Source organism: Hypomesus nipponensis, chromosome 23 (genome assembly GCF_054491055.1).
Source record: "Hypomesus nipponensis isolate SF chromosome 23, ASM5449105v1, whole genome shotgun sequence".
Lineage (NCBI taxonomy): Eukaryota > Metazoa > Chordata > Actinopteri > Osmeriformes > Osmeridae > Hypomesus > Hypomesus nipponensis.
In genome coordinates, this window is record NC_140383.1 from 14,130,075 (window position 1) to 14,149,295 (window position 19,221).

At 42.6% G+C, this 19,221-nt stretch overlaps 1 protein-coding gene across 2 annotated transcripts in view; it reads left to right on the forward strand.

Moving 5' to 3' along the window:
- The window catches only part of dars1 (aspartyl-tRNA synthetase 1), a 72,158-nt gene that overhangs the window by 31,016 nt on the left and 21,921 nt on the right, over window positions 1–19,221 (forward strand). For both annotated transcript variants that reach the window (XM_084689445.1, XM_084689446.1), the window contains exons 2-8: window positions 3,641–3,740; window positions 6,809–6,835; window positions 7,150–7,207; window positions 8,191–8,283; window positions 10,941–11,043; window positions 15,262–15,364; window positions 15,732–15,812. In XM_084689445.1, coding sequence (XP_084545571.1) covers window positions 3,641–3,740; window positions 6,809–6,835; window positions 7,150–7,207; window positions 8,191–8,283; window positions 10,941–11,043; window positions 15,262–15,364; window positions 15,732–15,812 — 565 coding nt within the window. The remainder of the gene's footprint in view (window positions 1–3,640; window positions 3,741–6,808; window positions 6,836–7,149; window positions 7,208–8,190; window positions 8,284–10,940; window positions 11,044–15,261; window positions 15,365–15,731; window positions 15,813–19,221) is intronic.

Below are 19,221 nucleotides of genomic sequence, written 5' to 3' on the forward strand. Positions count from 1 at the left end.
ATCAGGAGGTCTTTTGAGTGAAGTACAGAACCAGAATCAGGTTTTTGTTGTCGTTTTTGCTATTTTTATGTGCCCTTTGGTCTGAGCTACTTCCTGTAGATCCAACATGTCGCTGGGGAGAATGACTGTGTGAGCCAGTCTCTCATGGATAAAGTCAGAATGAGCTTTTCTTAGACAACCTGTACTCTGTACTGTACTGTCAAACCAGACAAGGTGAAATTGTGTTTCTTTGTGTGGTTTGTTGATTCAAAAAGTAAAATTTGTAGCAGCAAAGGTCCGATAAGACCTGCAGCAACAGCAAAGTTGTTTCTCCAGATCTTTTGACCCAGAATGCAATCCTCAGCATTTTCAACCTAGCTTATATCCATAGCAGTCTTGTAGGGATCTCAGTGTCGTTCTTTTGTTTTAGAACAGGCAAGTTTGCCTGCTGTTCATGCTGTCTTTTAAATTCTGACACTGGGGAGTCAAGTGGCTGAGCGGTTAGGGAATCGGGCTATTACGGGGTATCCGTATTAAAAGTTGATAAACCCATTTAAGTAAGACTTTATTTATATAGCACATTTCATACAGGAATTGCAGCTCAAGGTGCTTTACATAAAATCAACAAAAACAATAATACAAGTGATAAAAGTAATAGATCTAAAACATATAACAAACCAGACTAGCCGCACTCTATCTGCGGTCTCTCGAATCCGTCTTGGATTCGAGCTGCCTCGTGCAGTTTCCAAACATATAACAAACTAGACAAGCCGCACTCTATCTGCGGTCTCTCAAATCCGTCTTAGATCCGAGCTGCAAGTTTGCGGTTTCCAAACATATAACAAAACACATGCACTCTTGCAGTCTTTGTCGTTTCTCAATTAAAATTAAAATAAAATAAAAAACTAAAATAAAGTAAAATTATAATAATAATAAAAACTACAGAATAACAAAATACAATAACTCAACAAAATTGATAAAATGTAAAACATAAGCAATAGTGCAAGTAAACAAAAGCCGCAATCTTTGCGGGAATACAAAGCAAATCTGTAAAAACAATAATATAAGTACTACCAGTTGTAAGGCCCTTCTGAGATAAAAATTAGGTAAATGTTTTGGTAAAAAGGTAGGTTTTAAGCTGTCTTTTAAAAATGTTTAGAGTATTTGCTTCTCTGATATTTATGGGTAATTTATTCCATAGTTTTGGGCCGTAATTGGCAAAGGCAGCATCACCAATCTTCTTATGGCTGCTTCCGGCAACCTCTAATAGGCCTGCATTTGATGATCGCAGTGTTCTAGCTGGTGTGTAGTTTATAAGACAGTTAGCAATGTAGCTAGGTCCTTGTCTGTGTAGAGCAATAGTGATGTAGGAATGTGAGTATGTGAGGAATAGGACCTTAAAGTCAATTCTGAAGGTAACAGGGAGCCAGTGTAAAGTAGCTAGGACAGGACTAATGTGTTCTCTCCTTTTAGTTTTGGTTTATAATCTAGCTGCAGAATTTTGAATGAGCTGTAGTCTTTCAGTGTTTTTTTGGGAAGACCAGCGAAAAGTGCGTTACAGTAGTCCAGCCGGCTGGATATAAAAGCATGAATTAAGTTCTCTGCATCATTTTGGTCTATGAACGGTCGTACCTTTGCTATATTCCTCAGGTGAAAGAAAGCAGTTTTGGTCACTTTATTAATGTGGGAGTTGAAATTCAAATCTGAGTCCAGGATTACACCGAGACTTGTCACCTCTGGTTTAAGATAGGGGATTAAACTTCCTAGATTCTTAGTAAGCATCTCTCTTTTGGATTTGGGGCCACATAGTAGGACTTCAGTTTTGTCTTCTATTAATTTAAGAAAGTTATCATTCATCCATTTGTTTATTGCCAACAGGCAGCTGGTAATGGAATTGATGGCCGTTGCATCGTTGGGTTCAGTGGATATATATAGTTGTGTGTCGTCCGCATAGCTATGGAAAATATTGTTATGTTCTCTGATTATGTCACCGAGTGGTAACATATAAAGAGAGAAAAGTAATGGACCTAGGCAGTTTCCTTGAGCAACCGTAGCAGTTCTCATGTTTTTTTAGACCTATGGTCTCCTAAACTAACAAAAAACTTCCTTCCATTTAGGGAAAATTAAGGCCCTTAAAAGGTATTAAAAAGTCTTAATCCCGATTTTATGAGGTATTAAATTTTGTTCACGCTTTGTCCAAAGACTTTGACTTTAAAAAGTATGCATGAATATATTTTTTCCTCCCCAAGACTATTATAAACAATGACGTGCTCGGTCAGCGAGTAACATATTTTGCGTAAGTGCACGGTTAGGTGATGTGTCGCCCTCCACATGTCGCAAAACAGACTCCGAAATGGTGAAATGTAAATTTTCGGACTCCTGGTTGGAGAAGGATGAATTTATACAATGGCTGAAGCCTGTCCCTGAAAACAGGCTTACTGTACATATTGTAAAAAAGAAGATTAGCGTAGCTTCGATGGTCATCAACGCCATTGGCCGCAGAGAGCAACCGCAGCAGTCCATTGTCAGTTTCTGTGCTCCACCAGCGACACCACTACCCAACGCGACAGCTGAACTTGTCAAAACGGCTACGACAGCGACTTCTGCCCCATCGTCTGCCGACATCAGGGTGGCTATGGGTGGCACAACAACGATGCACGCGGTGGTTATCTGGTGTCTCAATACTGCGGTGAATCACCGCTCACTGAACTCAAACATTCAAATATTTCTATAAACGTTTATTCTTTAATTTATTATTTTGAGCTCTGTTTCTTCCGAGCTTATCTGAGTTATGTTGTATGGTTGTGCTCTATAGATTTATTTGCAAACTACAACTGTTTATTAAGTTTAAGGTTTTTTGCAGATTAGAACTTGAAGTGGCGATGAGGTCTTAAAATATTTTGAGAAGGTCTTCAAAAAGTCTTAAAAAGGTATTTAAATTAACTTCAGGATTCCTGCATATACCCTGTATTAAACAGACGGTTGCCGGTTCGATTCCCGACCGTGCAAAATGAAGTTGTGTCCTTGCGCAAGGCATTTCACCCTACTTGCCTCGGGAGAATGTCCTTGTACTTACTGTAAGTCGCTCTGGATAAGAGTGTCTGCTAAATTACTAAATGTAATGTAAATTCCACATTATCCTGTTCCCCTGAAGTAATTATTCTGAATGGCAGTAAGACTCGCATGAGCAAAGAAAAGTCCCTTTACCATTCCCTTAATGCTATATCATAATAAGGTAATGACAGTTTATGGTTCATGCATTGTTAGTTTGACCCTATGTGGATTAGAGAAGGGAAAAAGCAGTGTTTCTAACTCTACAGCTCAGACTAGCTTTTAGCATTTATCCATCTACAGTAATCATGCTCTCATGACAGTATGTAAACACTTTATAGCTGCTTTCAAAACTCCCTTTCCTCAGTTCTCAAGCTACAGCTGTTTTTAGAAGTATGTGAAAACAATAGGATTAAAGAGTAGGCCTGACTTTAAAAGCCCTGCTGCGGAGAGAGTGCAGGGGTTGAGGGAGGGGGTGGGAAGGGCATGCAGAGGTGATGATGGCGAGAATACATTTTCCCACCCGCTCAAAAACTTCCTCCAGGAAGCCGGACACGTAGACCTGGAAGCTAACTTGTGTGTTTGTGTTGTGCTTGTCTTCCTGTCTAAGGGTGGGCGAGGAGGAGCAGGCACAGTCTAAGAAAGGCCTGAAGAAACAACAGAAGGAAGCGGAGAAAGCGGCCAAGAAGGCTGAGAAACAGGCCAAGTTGGTGAGTGGGTCTGAAGGCTGGAGGTTGGGGAACAGGCCACATTGGTGGATGGGTCTGGAGACTGGGGAACAGGCCCCACTGGTGAGTGGGTCTGGGTGTCCGGCAGGCCGCACCACCCAGGTCCCAGCTGGTGGTGTGAGATGCTGCGGTGCGGGACGCCATCTGGGGGCGGGCCAGGGGGAAATGTGGATATCCATTGTTTCAGGATTCCTGTCCTTTTTGCTTCGTTTTTGTCCATTCAAACAGTTGTTTTTCAGTTAAAAAGGTTGAATGACGATAGCTGTAGTCCGTGAGTGGGGTTCATGAGGGGTGAGCTCACTATTGTGTCTTGAATAATTAGAAGTATTTTGCCTTATGACCCACTTACACCAAGCAGGCCATTCAGCTCAGATAGCATGCTTCATTATTATAGTCCAGATGAATGTCTCCTTGCCAGTCTCAAACTAATGAAAGGAGGGCCCAAAGCATAATTAGGGACCCGTACCATCTCAACAAAAGACTGTTCCAGTCTGGCAAACTGTACAGCAGTATTCAAGCCTGGACCAAGAGGCTCTGAGACGCCTTCTGAATGTTTTCTGTCTTATCATCCATCTTGATTAATTGGGGTGTGCTCAGTCAATATTTGGACTACATAGACAACGTCGGTGTCAAAATGTTCGTCTTGGTCACGATTGAGTTGCTTCTATTGGGATTTACGATCCATTGCACAGTTTAGGAGGTTACGTTTTTGTGGCAAATGTACATTCTGTCAACGAAGGGTACTCGCTAGCCTACGTCATAACGTCAGCACACGTAAGCAACGAAGCATGGATAAAAGGTAGGGATGTACGATAATATCTGTACGTCATCGGTATCGGCAGATAAAAGCTTCAAAACTTAATTATCGGCATCTGCAGATATGAAACTTTCTGCCGATGTACCTGGCCGATAAGGTGACGTGCAAATTATGCGCACGCAAAGCAAATGTTTAATTAAGCAATAAGCCCGTCGCGTTGTGCCTAACAACTCCCCTTACCTGATCTAAAATCAGCGCAAAACACGGACATGCGGGCCTTATTGCTTTTCTAAAACTGTTACTACAAATATTTGATATGGTTTCATAAATAAAGACAATCAAATTTAAGAAACAAAATAGTTGAATAATAAACTGTCATTCTTCCGCCACTACAAAGTATAGTTCCTACATAAATCGTTGCCACGCAACAGATTGAAAACAGTGGACGGCCCATATAGTCCTTATAGTGCCGGCTTCATTCCTTGCCTTTGCTAACACTTAAATTTCAGCCTCTCTGCATGCCTGGTCTTTTTAAACTCTTTCTCCTCCATTCTGTTAAGTCTCCCACCACTCATCAAACGTCAGCCCACCCAGCAAATCAAAATTCACTACAAATGTTGCCATTCCCTTAAAGACTAGGTTGCTTGCTACCGTGTAACTTTGTAACGTCTTTTTTATTTGAAATATTCAATGCGCAGTAATATGGAATATAATGTTATGAGGATAACTTGAAAGGTTATGCTGGATTTTACAACGGCATGGAACGCGATATAGCCAATCAGAATCAAGGATTGGAACAATCAGTTTTAGAAGTTACTATGAGCGCCAACATCATGATTCAACATTTCGGCTGTGTGGCAGGACTTCACAGTATCAAAGGATGATGATAAAATGGCTATTCGCGGAGTTTGTAAAGTGTCAGTGATGCGATAGATTTTAAGTTTACAGAGTTACAGCTGCATGTCTGTGCATATGTGTCAAGAATGTGTCATTGTCAACAACACAGTTTTAAGGAAAATGTAGTTGTTCAAGTTCAAGGAGGTACTGTTCAAGTATGAAAATTGTGACGTGAAAATATAAATAAATCTGCCATAGCTGGATAGCAGTGTTTTAAAGATATGTCGAATGCGAAAACAGCCAGCGGGTCAGCATATTTTTTTGATTTTTGTAAAACTTGGAGTTTGAGTGAGACCGCGTCTTGTTTTGACGTTAGCCTCAGAGTCACAGACTCGGCTCGCCCACTGGCAGTGTGCAGTAGTAGGCTACAGTACTGTCTTCGATGCCACAGCCATTATTATGTCAAAAGAAACATTCCAATTTCCGGCACTTTCAAACAATCAGTGAAGTGTGGCTAGCAACAGCAGCTAGCTTGCTTCTAGCAAACTGCTTTTAAATTAGCCATGTCCCCCTAAATGAATATCAAACTTATTTACGTTTTGGGGGGCTTATTTTCAGTTAGCAGACGGTACTGTTTGAATCGCAATTCAATCTGAAATACTGCCAGTGACAACATTGTTACAGTAGCTTGTTTCAAAGGGTGTTCTTAATGAATTATGCAATATGAGTAGGCTAAATGTTTGAAAATATCACTAGAAGGGAAAACGGACCCACCAGCAACAGACGCAAACAAGCACACCCTACAATTTCCCCAGAAATTGTACCCTCTCTAGTTTTTCTTATTTTAATATCAAATTTTTGCTCCAACTGATGTCTGGAAAATACCGTTTAAGAAATGTAGATTTATATATTTGTCTTTACTTAATTTGTAGTGTACCAGTACAACTGGATTTAACAATAAACTTGATTTTATTGATAACACGCAAAGCAGCCCAGTCCTTCATTAGACCGAACCATGTAGTCTCTCCCTGAAGTACTCCCATAGACATCCTATTTCATATCTATTTGCTATGGAAACGAAAGGGTTACGATTTCGACTCTAACTGGATGCGGTTATTCGCATCAAGGCTACCAAGATGTCTGTCATGGATGTGTGGAATGAGTGTGTTTGTGTCTCATTCAGGGGCGTCCCTACTCATCCCAGGACGGCTGTCGTGATAAACATGTCAGTCGTCTCCAGTTATGACTAATTCTGCCTGCCGTTGTTGGCATAGATTTACATGACATTCAAATAACCTGTATTGAATGGAAAGTACTGTACAGTTCTGGGGCTATAGCCACAACACTGCTGTGTGTCTTGGGTAGGGTTTAGGATTGTGAAGTAGCCTAGTATTGCACAGTTCTGGCTATGTCTTGAGGTGATTCTAACCACAACACTGCTCTGTCTTGTTTTCAGGCTGAGCAGCAAACTACAGAAGAGGATGTAAGTAAGCTGTGGTTTTATGATCTATTCTCTGCATGTCCCGTTTACGTAGAGATACTAGCTCTTTCTCACCATCCCACCCACCGGGTTGTATCCAAATATACTGCTGTTTTCCCCCTTCCTAGAGTTTTAGTTTTACAGTTCTCTGTTAGTGAGTGATAAAGGTCAGTTCATTGAAGTAACTGATTTTGTACCGCAATAGTGAAAATGGGTCTGCTTACTGCACTGATAAAGAAAAATGTAGAAAGAATTGTATTCAACAATGCTCGTGTATGAATGTCTGTGATAACAGTTTGACTGTCTTGTTTCCTCAGGACTTTGCTAAAGACTGCTATGGCGTCCCTCCCATGGTCCAGTCCCAACAGAAACTGGGTCAGTAGGCGACTGCCTTTTATAAGACAGGATAGCAACCTTTTTATAGTATGTAGTTATCTAATTACCCACCATGGTGAATGGTCCTGTATTGTAAGAGTGTGTAATTACACTGTGGTGGTTCTCACAGGGTATTGTCAGGCCACAATTTCACACAGTCCCACATTTAAAGGAGTCTCCCATAACTAAACAACATTTTAACTTTAGCCGTGGTCCTCACTTCATCATGTACATCGTGTGACAGCAGAACGGCTCCAGAACAACTAGGTTAGCACAGTGAGATAGCCTACTAGCTAGCTTGTTGTTTAGCAGTATCAGATCAGGCCTTGATGGTGGAGATAAGAGGTGACTAATATAGCCTGCGCCAACTCCTCTCTATCAGATGAACATAAGAGGCGGTGGAGATGTCCATCTGTCTGGCTGCACTTTCTGCCTGGATGGAAGAGAACAAAGTATCTCCCCCACCTGCATGCACCCCCACCCACTGCCCCACTTCAATGCAGGGCCAGGGGAGGTAGAGGGTGGAGAGGGGTGCTTTCATGTGGCTGAGGCAGGCAGGTCCAGGCCTTAAAAGCCTTTTTTGCTTCATTGTCTAACCAGAAGCCCTTAATGAGGTGAACTATGCCTCAAAGTGACACAGGTGAAACTGGAGTGCATTTGTCACAAGGCTGGGAGAAAGGTCTATTCACAGGGCAGCGCATACTTACATATTGATTACCACTGTTCCCCTTGTAATATGAGAGATGGAGCCTCAAAAGTGTGTGTGGGTAGGTGTGTGTGTGTGTGGATGGCGAAGCATCAGCAGTGAAAGGTCACGTTTTGGTTTGTTTGTGTAGATGTTAGATGTTTGCTTGTGTATGTGCACATACGGACGTGCATGTGAACACACTTAGCAGAAGGTATGGTGGGAGTGGGACTCCAGGCTTTGAAATTAAGGCCTGAAAGTGACTGTTCTTTTGTGTGTTTGTGTGTGCGTGAGCCAGACAGGACATTGGTGCGTGTCCAGGACCTGACACCTGATATGGCTGACCAGCTGATCTGGCTGCGTGCCAGAATCCACACCAGCAGAGCTAAAGGTGAGACGAACTCTCCTGTTCCTTTGTCCAGCTCCCCATCACTCACCCCCACCCCCCTGGTTTACTGGGAAACTGTCCTTTAGGCCATTCCTATGGAGAGGGGAATGCCAGAACACCATTTCTGTCTCCCCTCAGTATGGTAAATAACAAAAGGTTTCAGCCACTGAAGGAGTTGTGTAAAATCTGGAGAAATCATGGAAAAGCCAGTGTGTAGCAGACATTGTTTTCTGTCTTATTTGGAAGTGAGGGATAATGTAGGGGATGGAATAGGGGAGGATAATGGTGGTTGGGGATGCGAGTGTGTGTGTGTGTGTGTGTGTGTTTCTTTCAGCATTTATACAGTGCCTTGCGAAAGTATTGGCCCCCCTTGAACTTTTTGACCTTTTGCCACATTTCAGGCTTCAAACATAAAGATATATATAAAAAAATGTTTTTGGAAAAAATCAATAATAAGTGGGACACAATCATGAAGTGGAACAAAATTTATTGGATATTTCAAACTTTTTTAACAAATCAAAAACTGAAAAATTGGGCGTGCAAAAGTATTTGGCCCCCTTAACTTAATACTTTGTAGCGCCACCTTTTGCTGCGATTACAGCTGTAAGTCGCTTGGGGTATGTCTATCTGTTGTGCACATCGAGAGACTGAAATTTTTGCCCATTCCTCCTTGCAAAACAGCTCAAGCTCAGTGAGGTTGGATGGAGAGCGTTTGTGAACAGCAGTTTACAGTTCTTTCCACAGATTCTCGATTGGATTCAGGTCTGGACTTTGACTTGGCCATTCTAACACCTGGATATGTTTATTTGTGAACCATTCCATGGTAGATTTTGCTTTATGTTTTGGATCATTGTCTTGTTGGAAGACAAATCTCCGTCCCAGTGTCAGGTCTTTTGCAGACTCGATCAGGTCAGAATGGTCCTGTATTTGGCTCCATCCATCTTCCCATCAATTTTAACCATCTTCCCTGTCCCTGCTGAAGAAAAGCAGGCCCAAACCATGATGCTGCCACCACCATGTTTGACAATGGGGATGGTGTGTTCAGGGTGATGAGCTGTGTTGCTTTTACGCCAAACATAACGTTTTGCATTGTTGCCAAAAAGTTCGATTTTGGATTCATCTGACCAGAGCACCTTCTTCCACATGTTTGGTGTGTCTCCCAGGTGGCTTTTGGCAAACTTTAAATGACACTTTATGGATATCTTTAAGAAATGTCTTTCTTCTTGCCTCTCTTCCATAAAGGCCAGATTTGTGCAGTATACGACTGATTGTTGTTGAGTCTCCCACCTCAGCTGTAGATCTCTGCAGTTCATCCAGAGTGATCATGGGCCTCTTGGCTGCATCTCTGATCAGTCTTCTCCTTGTATGAGTTAAAAGTTTAGAGGGACGGCCGGGTCTTCGTAGATTTGCAGTGGTCTGATACAACTTCCATTTCAATATTATCACTTGCACAGTGCTCCTTGGGATGTTTGAAGTTTGGGAAATCTTTTTGTATCCAAACCCGGCTTTAAACTTCTCCACAACAGTATATCGGACCTGCCTGGTGTGTTCCTTGTTCTTCATGATGCTCTCTGCGCTTTAAACGGACCTCTGAGACTATCACACAGCAGGTGCATTTATACGGAGACTTGATTACACAGAGGTGGATTCTATTTATCATCATTAGTCATTTAGGTAAACATTGGATCAGTCAGAGATCCTCACTGAACTTCTGGAGAGTGTTTGCTGCACTGAAAGTAAAGGGGCCAAATACTTTTGCACGCCCAATTTTTCAGTTTTTGATTTGTTAAAAAAGTTTGAAATGGCAAAAGGTCAAAGTTCAAGGGGGGCCAATACTTTCGCAAGGCACTGTAGCTCAGCTCAGGTGTCACCCAGAATCCTGCTAGTCAGTTTTTTTTCCAAGTCAAACAAGTCTGTTCAACACCCCATTATATTGTTACACAGTCTACCCTGGTATAATGACTACAGACTCCATGATGAGGAACCTCAGCATGGCCCGTGAGTGGGAGTGTGTTTGACGCCACTTCTCATCTGAGTGCTGTGAACCTGTTGAGCCCTGCCTTGCCACCAGTCCTCCCACTACAACTGCTCACCAGGCACATAGGCAGCAACAGCTAACAATATCAACATGAATTACAAAAACCCTCTGCTATCATGGACAATATGACGGAAGCTTCCTTCTAGGGTGACTTTTAAACAAGTGTCCTATTCCTCCTCTTTTTATCCGTTGGCGAGGGCAGTGTAGGATGTCCTTGAGAGCAGAATAACATCCTGGTTTACAGTCTCTGTTTGTCTGATTGCTGCAGTTCCTTCACCCTCCTTCCCCCATCACCACTTCTAGGAGGGAAACTACATCAAAGCACTTGGGTGGTCTCTGGTTCAGATGCTGGCCAGTTGACAGTTGAATACATTTGGTTTATGGAGTCTCAAGGTGTGTGGTTAGAAATACCTCAGTCAAGAGGAGGTTGCTTCACATACAATTTACAGCTACCTGGATGAGAGGAGGAATTAAACACCCTCTTTAAGGGGATGCTATTCACCTGACATGTGAATAAAATGAGCGACAGGACGATGGTTCCTATTGTGACATGTCACAGTAGTCATGTTGGTGTGTTGTATTTGTTTTTTTAACAACCCAGACGTGACAATTGTTGTTTCAGGGAAGCAGTGTTTCTTGGTTCTACGTCAGCAGCAGTTCAACGTTCAGGCGCTGGTTGCCGTGGGAGATCGTGCCAGCAAGCAGATGGTCAAGTTTGCCGCCAAGTGAGTACAAGTGCAGCATTTCCTGTCAACTGCGGGCAAGTCGAACAATGGTGGGAACGGTCCAGACCCAATGCGTTCAATCCTTTTTCACACATTTCGGTGAGGGAAATTGTTCATTTTTCATCTCAACAAAAGACGTGTGGGTTTTTTTTTGGGGGGGGGGGGGGGGGGGGTTAATGGGTATGTTCCTGTTAGGGTTGCACAGGACTGAAGATCACAGCAAACAGGCATACTTAAAAGGTTATTCTGTCATTTATCATTAAGAGGTCATAGCCAAGTCCATTATTGAAAGTATTATGAGGGAATTACAACAGATATCCAGCCACTTAGGAATGCTTAATCACCACATGATCTCATGCCAAGCATTCAAGATATTTTATGTTTTTTTTTAATATATATTGTGTGAACTGAATCGAATTATTGGCCAAATACACTACTTATAAACCGCCTGTCTGATATTTTGGAATTATTTATTTTCATTTATTTAAAAAAGAATTGTTTGGCAAATCATATCTTGATGCTTTGATTACAATAGCCTGATATCCTATTGGGTTCTCTGGAACTCAACTAGTACACCCTGGGGATGAGTACAGACGGGATGAGGACAGCCGTTAACACTGGAGAAGTATTGATTCAAGAAAAGCACAGACGTGATATGCCAGTGTAACAAGATGTTGACCCAAACCAGAGGTCTGACTGCTCGTCTGAGGATGGTCCAAGGTCAGTGTCATCCATCTTGACCTCTGTGATCTGACCTCTGAAGAGCAGTTTGACCTCAAAGTGTTTCCTCCCAGGGTTGCCTCAGGTCTGTGTTCTAGAGATGGGGGCTGTTGGTTCATCTGCCTAATTATACACAGTGTTGTACTGAATATATTCCTGAACCCTCCCAGCAAAGACAGAACCGCACCTAAACCATGTGGTTTAATCTGTAGTTTTAAGGAATGATCTCCTTTGTCAGAAGATGTGGATAATCACATGCAAGATATAAGCTACACTTTTAAACTCACATCAGACTTGTTGTATGATCAAGAAAGTTGCCAGTTTCTCCGCCCAACAACAGTGACTCAGCACTCTTTCACAATGCCCGGTGGTTTGAAATGGCAGTTGGTTGTATTGCATTTATTACACTCAGCAACGGATACATTTTATCTGAGGATAGTGTTCAGTCAGTACAGTTTTCAGATGGGTGTGTCATCATGTGCCACACAGAGATATTAACTTCCATCATGCTTGAAACATCCCGCTTTCTGTAAAACCCAAATGAAAGCCCTTTAACTTCAGTATGACCAGCAAGCCTTTCTTAATCATCGGGAAGCCTACGCTTGTGTTCTTGTGTTTACCATGTGTGAAAGCTGAGTCCTGACACCCCTAACTGGTCTTCACTTCCTCATGTGAGGCTGGACTCAGGCCAGTGGCAGCATAGTTGTGGAAGACTGCATGTTTGCTGGTATTTCTCTCCAGCGTGTGGGAGTCTGTCCTCAGTGATGGCTGTTCGCTCTCCAGTCCTAGCCTGGTCCTACATAAGCTTCACAACATGGTGAAAGTTTTCCCACTCTGGTCTCTTGAGTGGCTTTGTTGGCATGGTTTTTAGGAGTTTATCAGCTAGCTGTGTGCATTGTGGTGGTGATGCCCCCCTTTTGGTCCCTTGACCCCAGAGCTGAAGAGGTAATTAATGGGAGGATTTATTTGTGTTGCTGATCTCACCATTGCCGGCAGCTTTCCCAGCAGCTGTCTGGGGACTGAGACTTCAGCCCCCCCCCCTCTCTCATTACAGCTTCTTAATGAGAGAAGGTGAATGATAGGGCTGTCCCCGACTAAGATTTTCTTTGGTCGACCAAGACTCGACAAAAACGACTGAAAATCTACTAATCGAACTTTGAAACGCAAAAAAAAAAGACAAACATTTTTGCGATCTGACTCAATGGCTACTGGACATTGTAGATTCAGCCGCCAATAGCCTACTAATAATAAGACTCGTATCACCAGTCCTGCTGTAACCAAATGCCGATGGTATTTAGTATCTCTTACAATGTACTACAAATTAAAAATATTGTTTGTTTAACATGCAAATCATCAGAGCGCGCTTATCACTGCCTGAACTTACAGCATGCAAACTTACATAGAAGCTGAGTGGGGTAAGTTGCAACAGAGGTTTTGTTGTCTTGGCCAGAGAAGATAATGTCATTCGATTTGGATGTGATTCTTATAATAGGCATATTCATTTTTCAACCCAGGGCGTTAGCATGAGCGAAGTAGGGCTAGACTACATCATATTCGACGTCAAACTATGAAAAATAAACTGTTGATGGCAGAGTTTGCATTCAACGTTTTTCGAGTCACCCGGTACTTTGTAAATGTACTTTAATGAAATGCTGCCATACAACAGATTTCTTTGCCATTTTGACTAATAACACAGACAAAGTAGGCTATGGCAGAGTTTGTAGTTCTGCAGCCAATTGTGCTTGTGCCGTGTGCAAAATACCAAACCAAAACAAAGTGCAGATTAACGAAAGGGAAAACAGTAACACCTTTTCTTTTAAATTATATATTTTGAGTTTGATTATTTGTCTTACATAATATAATCTACAATTTCTGATGAACATTTTGTTAATTCAGCAATGATGACACAAGCGGGAATCAGATCTCACACTGCCATATGGCAGCTTGACTAAAAAGATCTTAGTCGACCAAGAGCATATCGACCAGAAAATCGACTAGTCGACTAAATGGGGACAGCCCTAGTGAATGATTACAGCAGGGGGGCTCCATCTGCCCACGGCGAGGCTTGGTGACAGTTGGTTTTGTTGTTTTTAGGCCTGGGGATGGTATTACAGTAGTGTAGCCTGACTGTGCCAACCCTCCAGGAATAGATCTATCCTTTATTTTAATTTTTTTGCAATTAGTGTTTGAAGTGAGGCGTTTTGGTTACATGTACAGTACTGTGTTTACCCTATTTTGGAGACTCAGTCACTACGTTTCCATGATGGTATAATAATTCGAGTCTAGCTTTATTCGGACAATGCTATTTTGTGGGGCAACTGCTATTATCCTAATATATATGGCAGTGAATAAACTGAATCATTGCCAAAAGCTTGTCATATCCCAGTACGATACGTGGCGCTGTTTTCATTACAACTAGTGGTGATACAGCCCTTTCCGCTTGACTTCTTCACCACTACCAACAACAACAACATAAACATTTTAGAAAGACGGAGAGCAAGGTGAAGCTACGTCCCTCTACATTTTGTGCATGATGACAATAGGAGTACTGCGAATGCAAACGGCGCTATTGGCTCGCGTTGTTTGTTTCTGCGGGCCGGCTCCCGGCAGCGACAACTTATTGTCTCTTTCGACTTCCAGGTCACGACCTGGGAAGGATGGAGGGGGGCGGGCGGCGGGATCTCAAGCATGTGCAAAGATGCAGAGGCCCGTTCATAGCCCAATTTACCTTTTACAAGCATGCTATGTCCGAATTATCAACTGACTGGGACCGAGTTATCTCGGGGTGTCAATCGGATCGTAGTCGGACCACAATTATTCGAACAAAGGTGTTTACAAGAAAGGGATAATTCTGTATCAGTCCAAAAGCCAGTAATTCGAATCCATGTAACCACGGTGAGTGATCCAGCAAACATTTAAACATGAGGGACTAGAGACTGTTTAGTTCTGCAACAGTTGGTTCCTCTTAAAACACTGCAGTGAGGTAATATGATCTGTTGTTTTCTTTTAATGTTGTTGTTCTCAGCTGATTGAATCAGAATAAAAGAGGAATCGTGTTTTGGTCATGCAGAGAGGAGATGGCAATAATGCAGGTTTCACAGAATCTTCAGGTCTTATGACAAATGAAGCCAGCATTTCAGTGTCAGGTTTGGTATTTTGCTGAGATTTGAAAGATTGCTCTTGTCTATGTGGTTAGCAACTATGCCAGTTACTTCCCCTGCTGTAAGTATGCTTTGTGTAAACATCAATCAGGTTTTTAATGGAAACTTCTACAGTTCTCAGTTGCATCTCCCACACCCATGTCAGGTGTGTGTGTGTGTATGGTTTTGAATGTTACACAAATCTCCTTTCCTCTCTTCGGTTTCCTCTTCTTATGCCCTCTCTTTTTCTTCTCTACTCTCCTTATTTGTCGTCTGCTTCCTCTTTCCTGCCCTTTCTCTCCTCTTCCCTCTTTCCTCCTCTCCTGATTTCTCGTCTTCCCTCATCCTCCATCTCTAGCATCAATAAGGAGAGCATTGTAGACGTGGAGGCCCTGGTGAAGAAGGTGGATCAGAAGATTGAGAGCTGCTCTCAACAGGATGTGGAGCTCTTTGTTGAGAGGGTAGGCCTCAGGTTACAATCATAGCTCTACATTAGAGGGGTAGGTCTTATGTTCTAGACCTAGATGGGCTTTTACAATCGGTTTCATTACAACACAACAATATTATCCCCCTTATGAAAGCTAGACTGTCAGCAAAGTACTGTCTGTGTTTGGATATTTGGTACTTTCCATACAGCTAACAGTTGAGCTGTGGAATGTATGGTAAATTTGTTAATCTAACAGCTTGTTTGATCTCTCACACTTTTCCTTCCTTTCTCTGTTCTCTCCTCTGCTCCTTTCTGGTTCTTCACTCGTGTCTTCTCACTTCTTCCTCTGTCTGTCTGTGCCTCTCCCTCCTTCACACACACCTGTCCTTGCTCTCTGTCAGATTTTCGTGATCAGCCAGGCGGAGCCCCGTCTACCCCTGCAGCTGGATGATGCTGTCAGGCCTGACGGAGAGGGGGATGAGGTGAGAACAAGTACTTGCGGTGGATGAGTGCATGATGGCCCCCTCAGCCCTCCCGGGGGGCCTGTCTGACACCTGATCGTTTCTTCCTTCATTCATCATAATTCTGTCTAATTTGTGTCCATGTGGGTCCAGAGAGAGCCTGCTAGGCAGTGTGTGTCCAGGTCATCCCTCTCCAGTTGGCTCCAGAGACAAACTGTGTTTGTACTGATAGGTTATCCCTGGAGCTAGCCAGCCCAGGAGGTCTCTGTCCGGCTTGCTGACTGGTTAGAACACAGTCAGTTAGTTCCAGCAGCATCTGTCCGTCTCTCTGGGCTGCAGCTGTTTGTGTGTCCGTCCGTCCACATGTGAGGCCCTGTGGCAGGATACGGAAGCTGTTCTCAGGCTATCAGATAGGGCTGTCCCCACTCAGTCGACTAGTCGATTGTTTGGTCGAAATGCTCCTGCTGTTTTACCGTTTTACCTTTCGTTAATCTGCGTTTAGTTTTTTTGCATATGGCACATAAGCACAATTGTAGCTGTTAGCCTAAACTCTACCATACTCTGTCTACAATTGGTGTTATTAATCCTTTAGGCAAAATGGCAAAGAAATCTGTGGTATGGAAGCATACAAAGTACAGGGTGACTCAAAACATTTGGAGTGCACTCTGCCAACAAAGGTTTATAATTAGGGTGACCAGAAGCATAACCCTGAAAAGGAGGACACTTGGGTGCAAAAAGGAGGACAATGCCAAAAAGTTGTCTATATCAATGCAACAGAGCTTACAGAAGACATGATATTGATCTTTGCTGCTCTTAGTGGCAAAGTGGAGTTCTGAACTCCACGTAGGTTTGAAGGAGTTCTGAACTCCACGTAGGTTTGAAGGAGTTCTTTCTTTTCGGCATCTGAAAGCCTACACGAGTGGTAAATTGCGACGATGGGCAGGAAGGGTAAAAAAAAAAGAGGACAAAAGGGCGAAAAGGAGGACACGCAACAGCGGTCTGGACAAAGGGCTGGAAAACCGGACTGTCCGGATGAAATCTGGTCACCCTATTTATGATCCATAGTTCGACATTGAATATGATGTAGCCTACCACTTAAAGTTGGTCGGATCATTATTTTACAGTGTGTAGCATATATGCTAGCCAGGCCTAGGATTCTTATGTTTTGAGAACGAAAGTTTTAGGCTATGTCTGTGCTGTGCTAATGTAGGTCTAACTGCCTGCGATCTGCTGTAACGCACCTGGAAGCGACGCCTTTTTTCTTTCGGCGCCTATGTTATCAAATGGGACCGACCACACTGGCTACGAAGCGCTGCGAAGTGCCGCGATTGCCTGCAATCTGCAGCGATCGTTGCGGCAGCTTGTCAAATTATTTCGCAAGATGATGCGAAATCGGCTGCAGGATAATAAACAACACCATATTAGTTTATATATTTTTATAAATAAACATGTTATTAAGATTTGACTACATTAATTGTAGACTACGGTGAGCATTTGTGGTTGTAGACTTTATAATCATTTTTTTTATATTACTTTGGAGGCCTACATACTTTACCAATATTCACCCTATAGGCCTATTAAACCTAACTACACAATGTTGGTAACAAATGGCCTTTACATGTGGTTGGCCTGATGAAAACGAAAATAAATAAGCGGATTGATCTGTTGAGCTAGCATGCCCGTAGTTGGTTTGTTTGTTTGAGAGAAACGAGTTGTCACGCGTTACATACAACACACGCGTGCAGACATAGCCAGGGCTGGGCTGGGACAAAAAATTGGAACTGGCATTTTTGTCCCATGCGGCCCACACCCACCGTGATTGGTCAAACACATTCCCTGCAGACAGTTCTCTTAAAATATGCTGCATTCTATGATATGAGTTGCCTACTGTTCTGCATTGATGTGATAGTTTTGGATCCTCCAAGAGGCGTCTCAAGACTATCTGTTGATCTTACACTTAAATAATTTATTAATTCTTAGAGTTATGATTTGTAAATTTATGGTACTCTATGGTATTTTTAAAATTGTATTATTGATATTTGATATTGTATTGCCATTATTGTTAGTATTACTATGTTGCTTAATATTGTCTTAGCAACTTTTAATAACAGTTTACTGTTAATTTCAACTATTGTAAGATTCATATTGGGTGCACGTAAAACACACACACTCCCTCCCTTGCTGAGAGTCCCTGCTAATTTTCCTACTCCTTACCATTTCGTCAACTACTCTTTCTTCCATCTTTTCCTCACTCGCTCCTGTCATGGTCACTCTCCCACTCGGCTTCTTCCCTGACCCTGTCAGTATGTTTCTGCCTCTGAGCCAGCCACCTCTCCTTCTTCCTTTACAGGTAATGCTGAAGTTGAAGCAGCTTAAGCCCCCCCAAACACGAAATGTTTGCACATTTTGTGACATTCGCATGTAGATTCGTTTTTTTTTTCTCCTGGTGGTCATTTCTCCATTTTAGCGATGCTAAACTTTAACAATGCTAAACCAGCATACGCATTAGCCAACAGCTCGTGTCTCAGGGTCTGCGGGAGGTGATATTATGAATCAGGAGAAGGGGGTTCCTGGATTTGATTGGGTCAGGCCAGTGCCAATAAAGAGAAATTAACCAATGGGCGTTTTGCGCTGATTTTAGAACAGGTAAGGGGGTTTTCGGCACTCTGCTTTGCGTCGTGCCTAACAACTCCCCTTACCTGTTCTAAAATCAGCGCAAAACACGGCCTCTTGGGGCTTATTGCTTAAGTATGACAATGTCAGGCTAGCCCACTGGTGTTCTGGCCCAGGGGCCTCATTTATCAAGCGTGCGTAGAAATTGTTCTTACGTGAAGGTTTGGAATATTCCCACGAACAGTTGAAGGTGCGATTTATCAAACATTCGTACGAGCGCCGTACGCACACTTCTAGGAGATTATCCTTGATAAATCTCACCTGTTCTTAGTCTGTAAACTCGTGCACGAACACAAGCATTTGCATACGAAACGCCCCATATTATCTAGATTAGTTGAATCAACACCAATAAAAAGGGAGCTAACAAGTTCAACTAGAAATTGGTAATGAAAATTGAGCAAGAAAAGAAAGGAAAGAAAATAATTTTTCGCAAAATGAAATTGAGGTTTTAGTGTCGAAGGTTGAGTGGAACCACAAAGTTTTATTTGGAACACTTGGCGGTGTTTTGACTAACAAAAAAAAGAATATGCTTTGGGAAAAGGTAGCAATTACTGTTAACGCAGCATCTTCTCAGAGGCGCTCATTGGCAGATATTAAAAAAAAAGTTGTTTGATTTCAAATCAAGTGCAAAAAAGGCCGTAGCCACACACAGGCGAGACATTGCTGCAACTGGAGGTGGACAAGTTGAGACGAGCGATCCTCGCATAATTCCACTAAAATGGGTTTAGGGAAACAATATCTACTAATGAGCCACTCA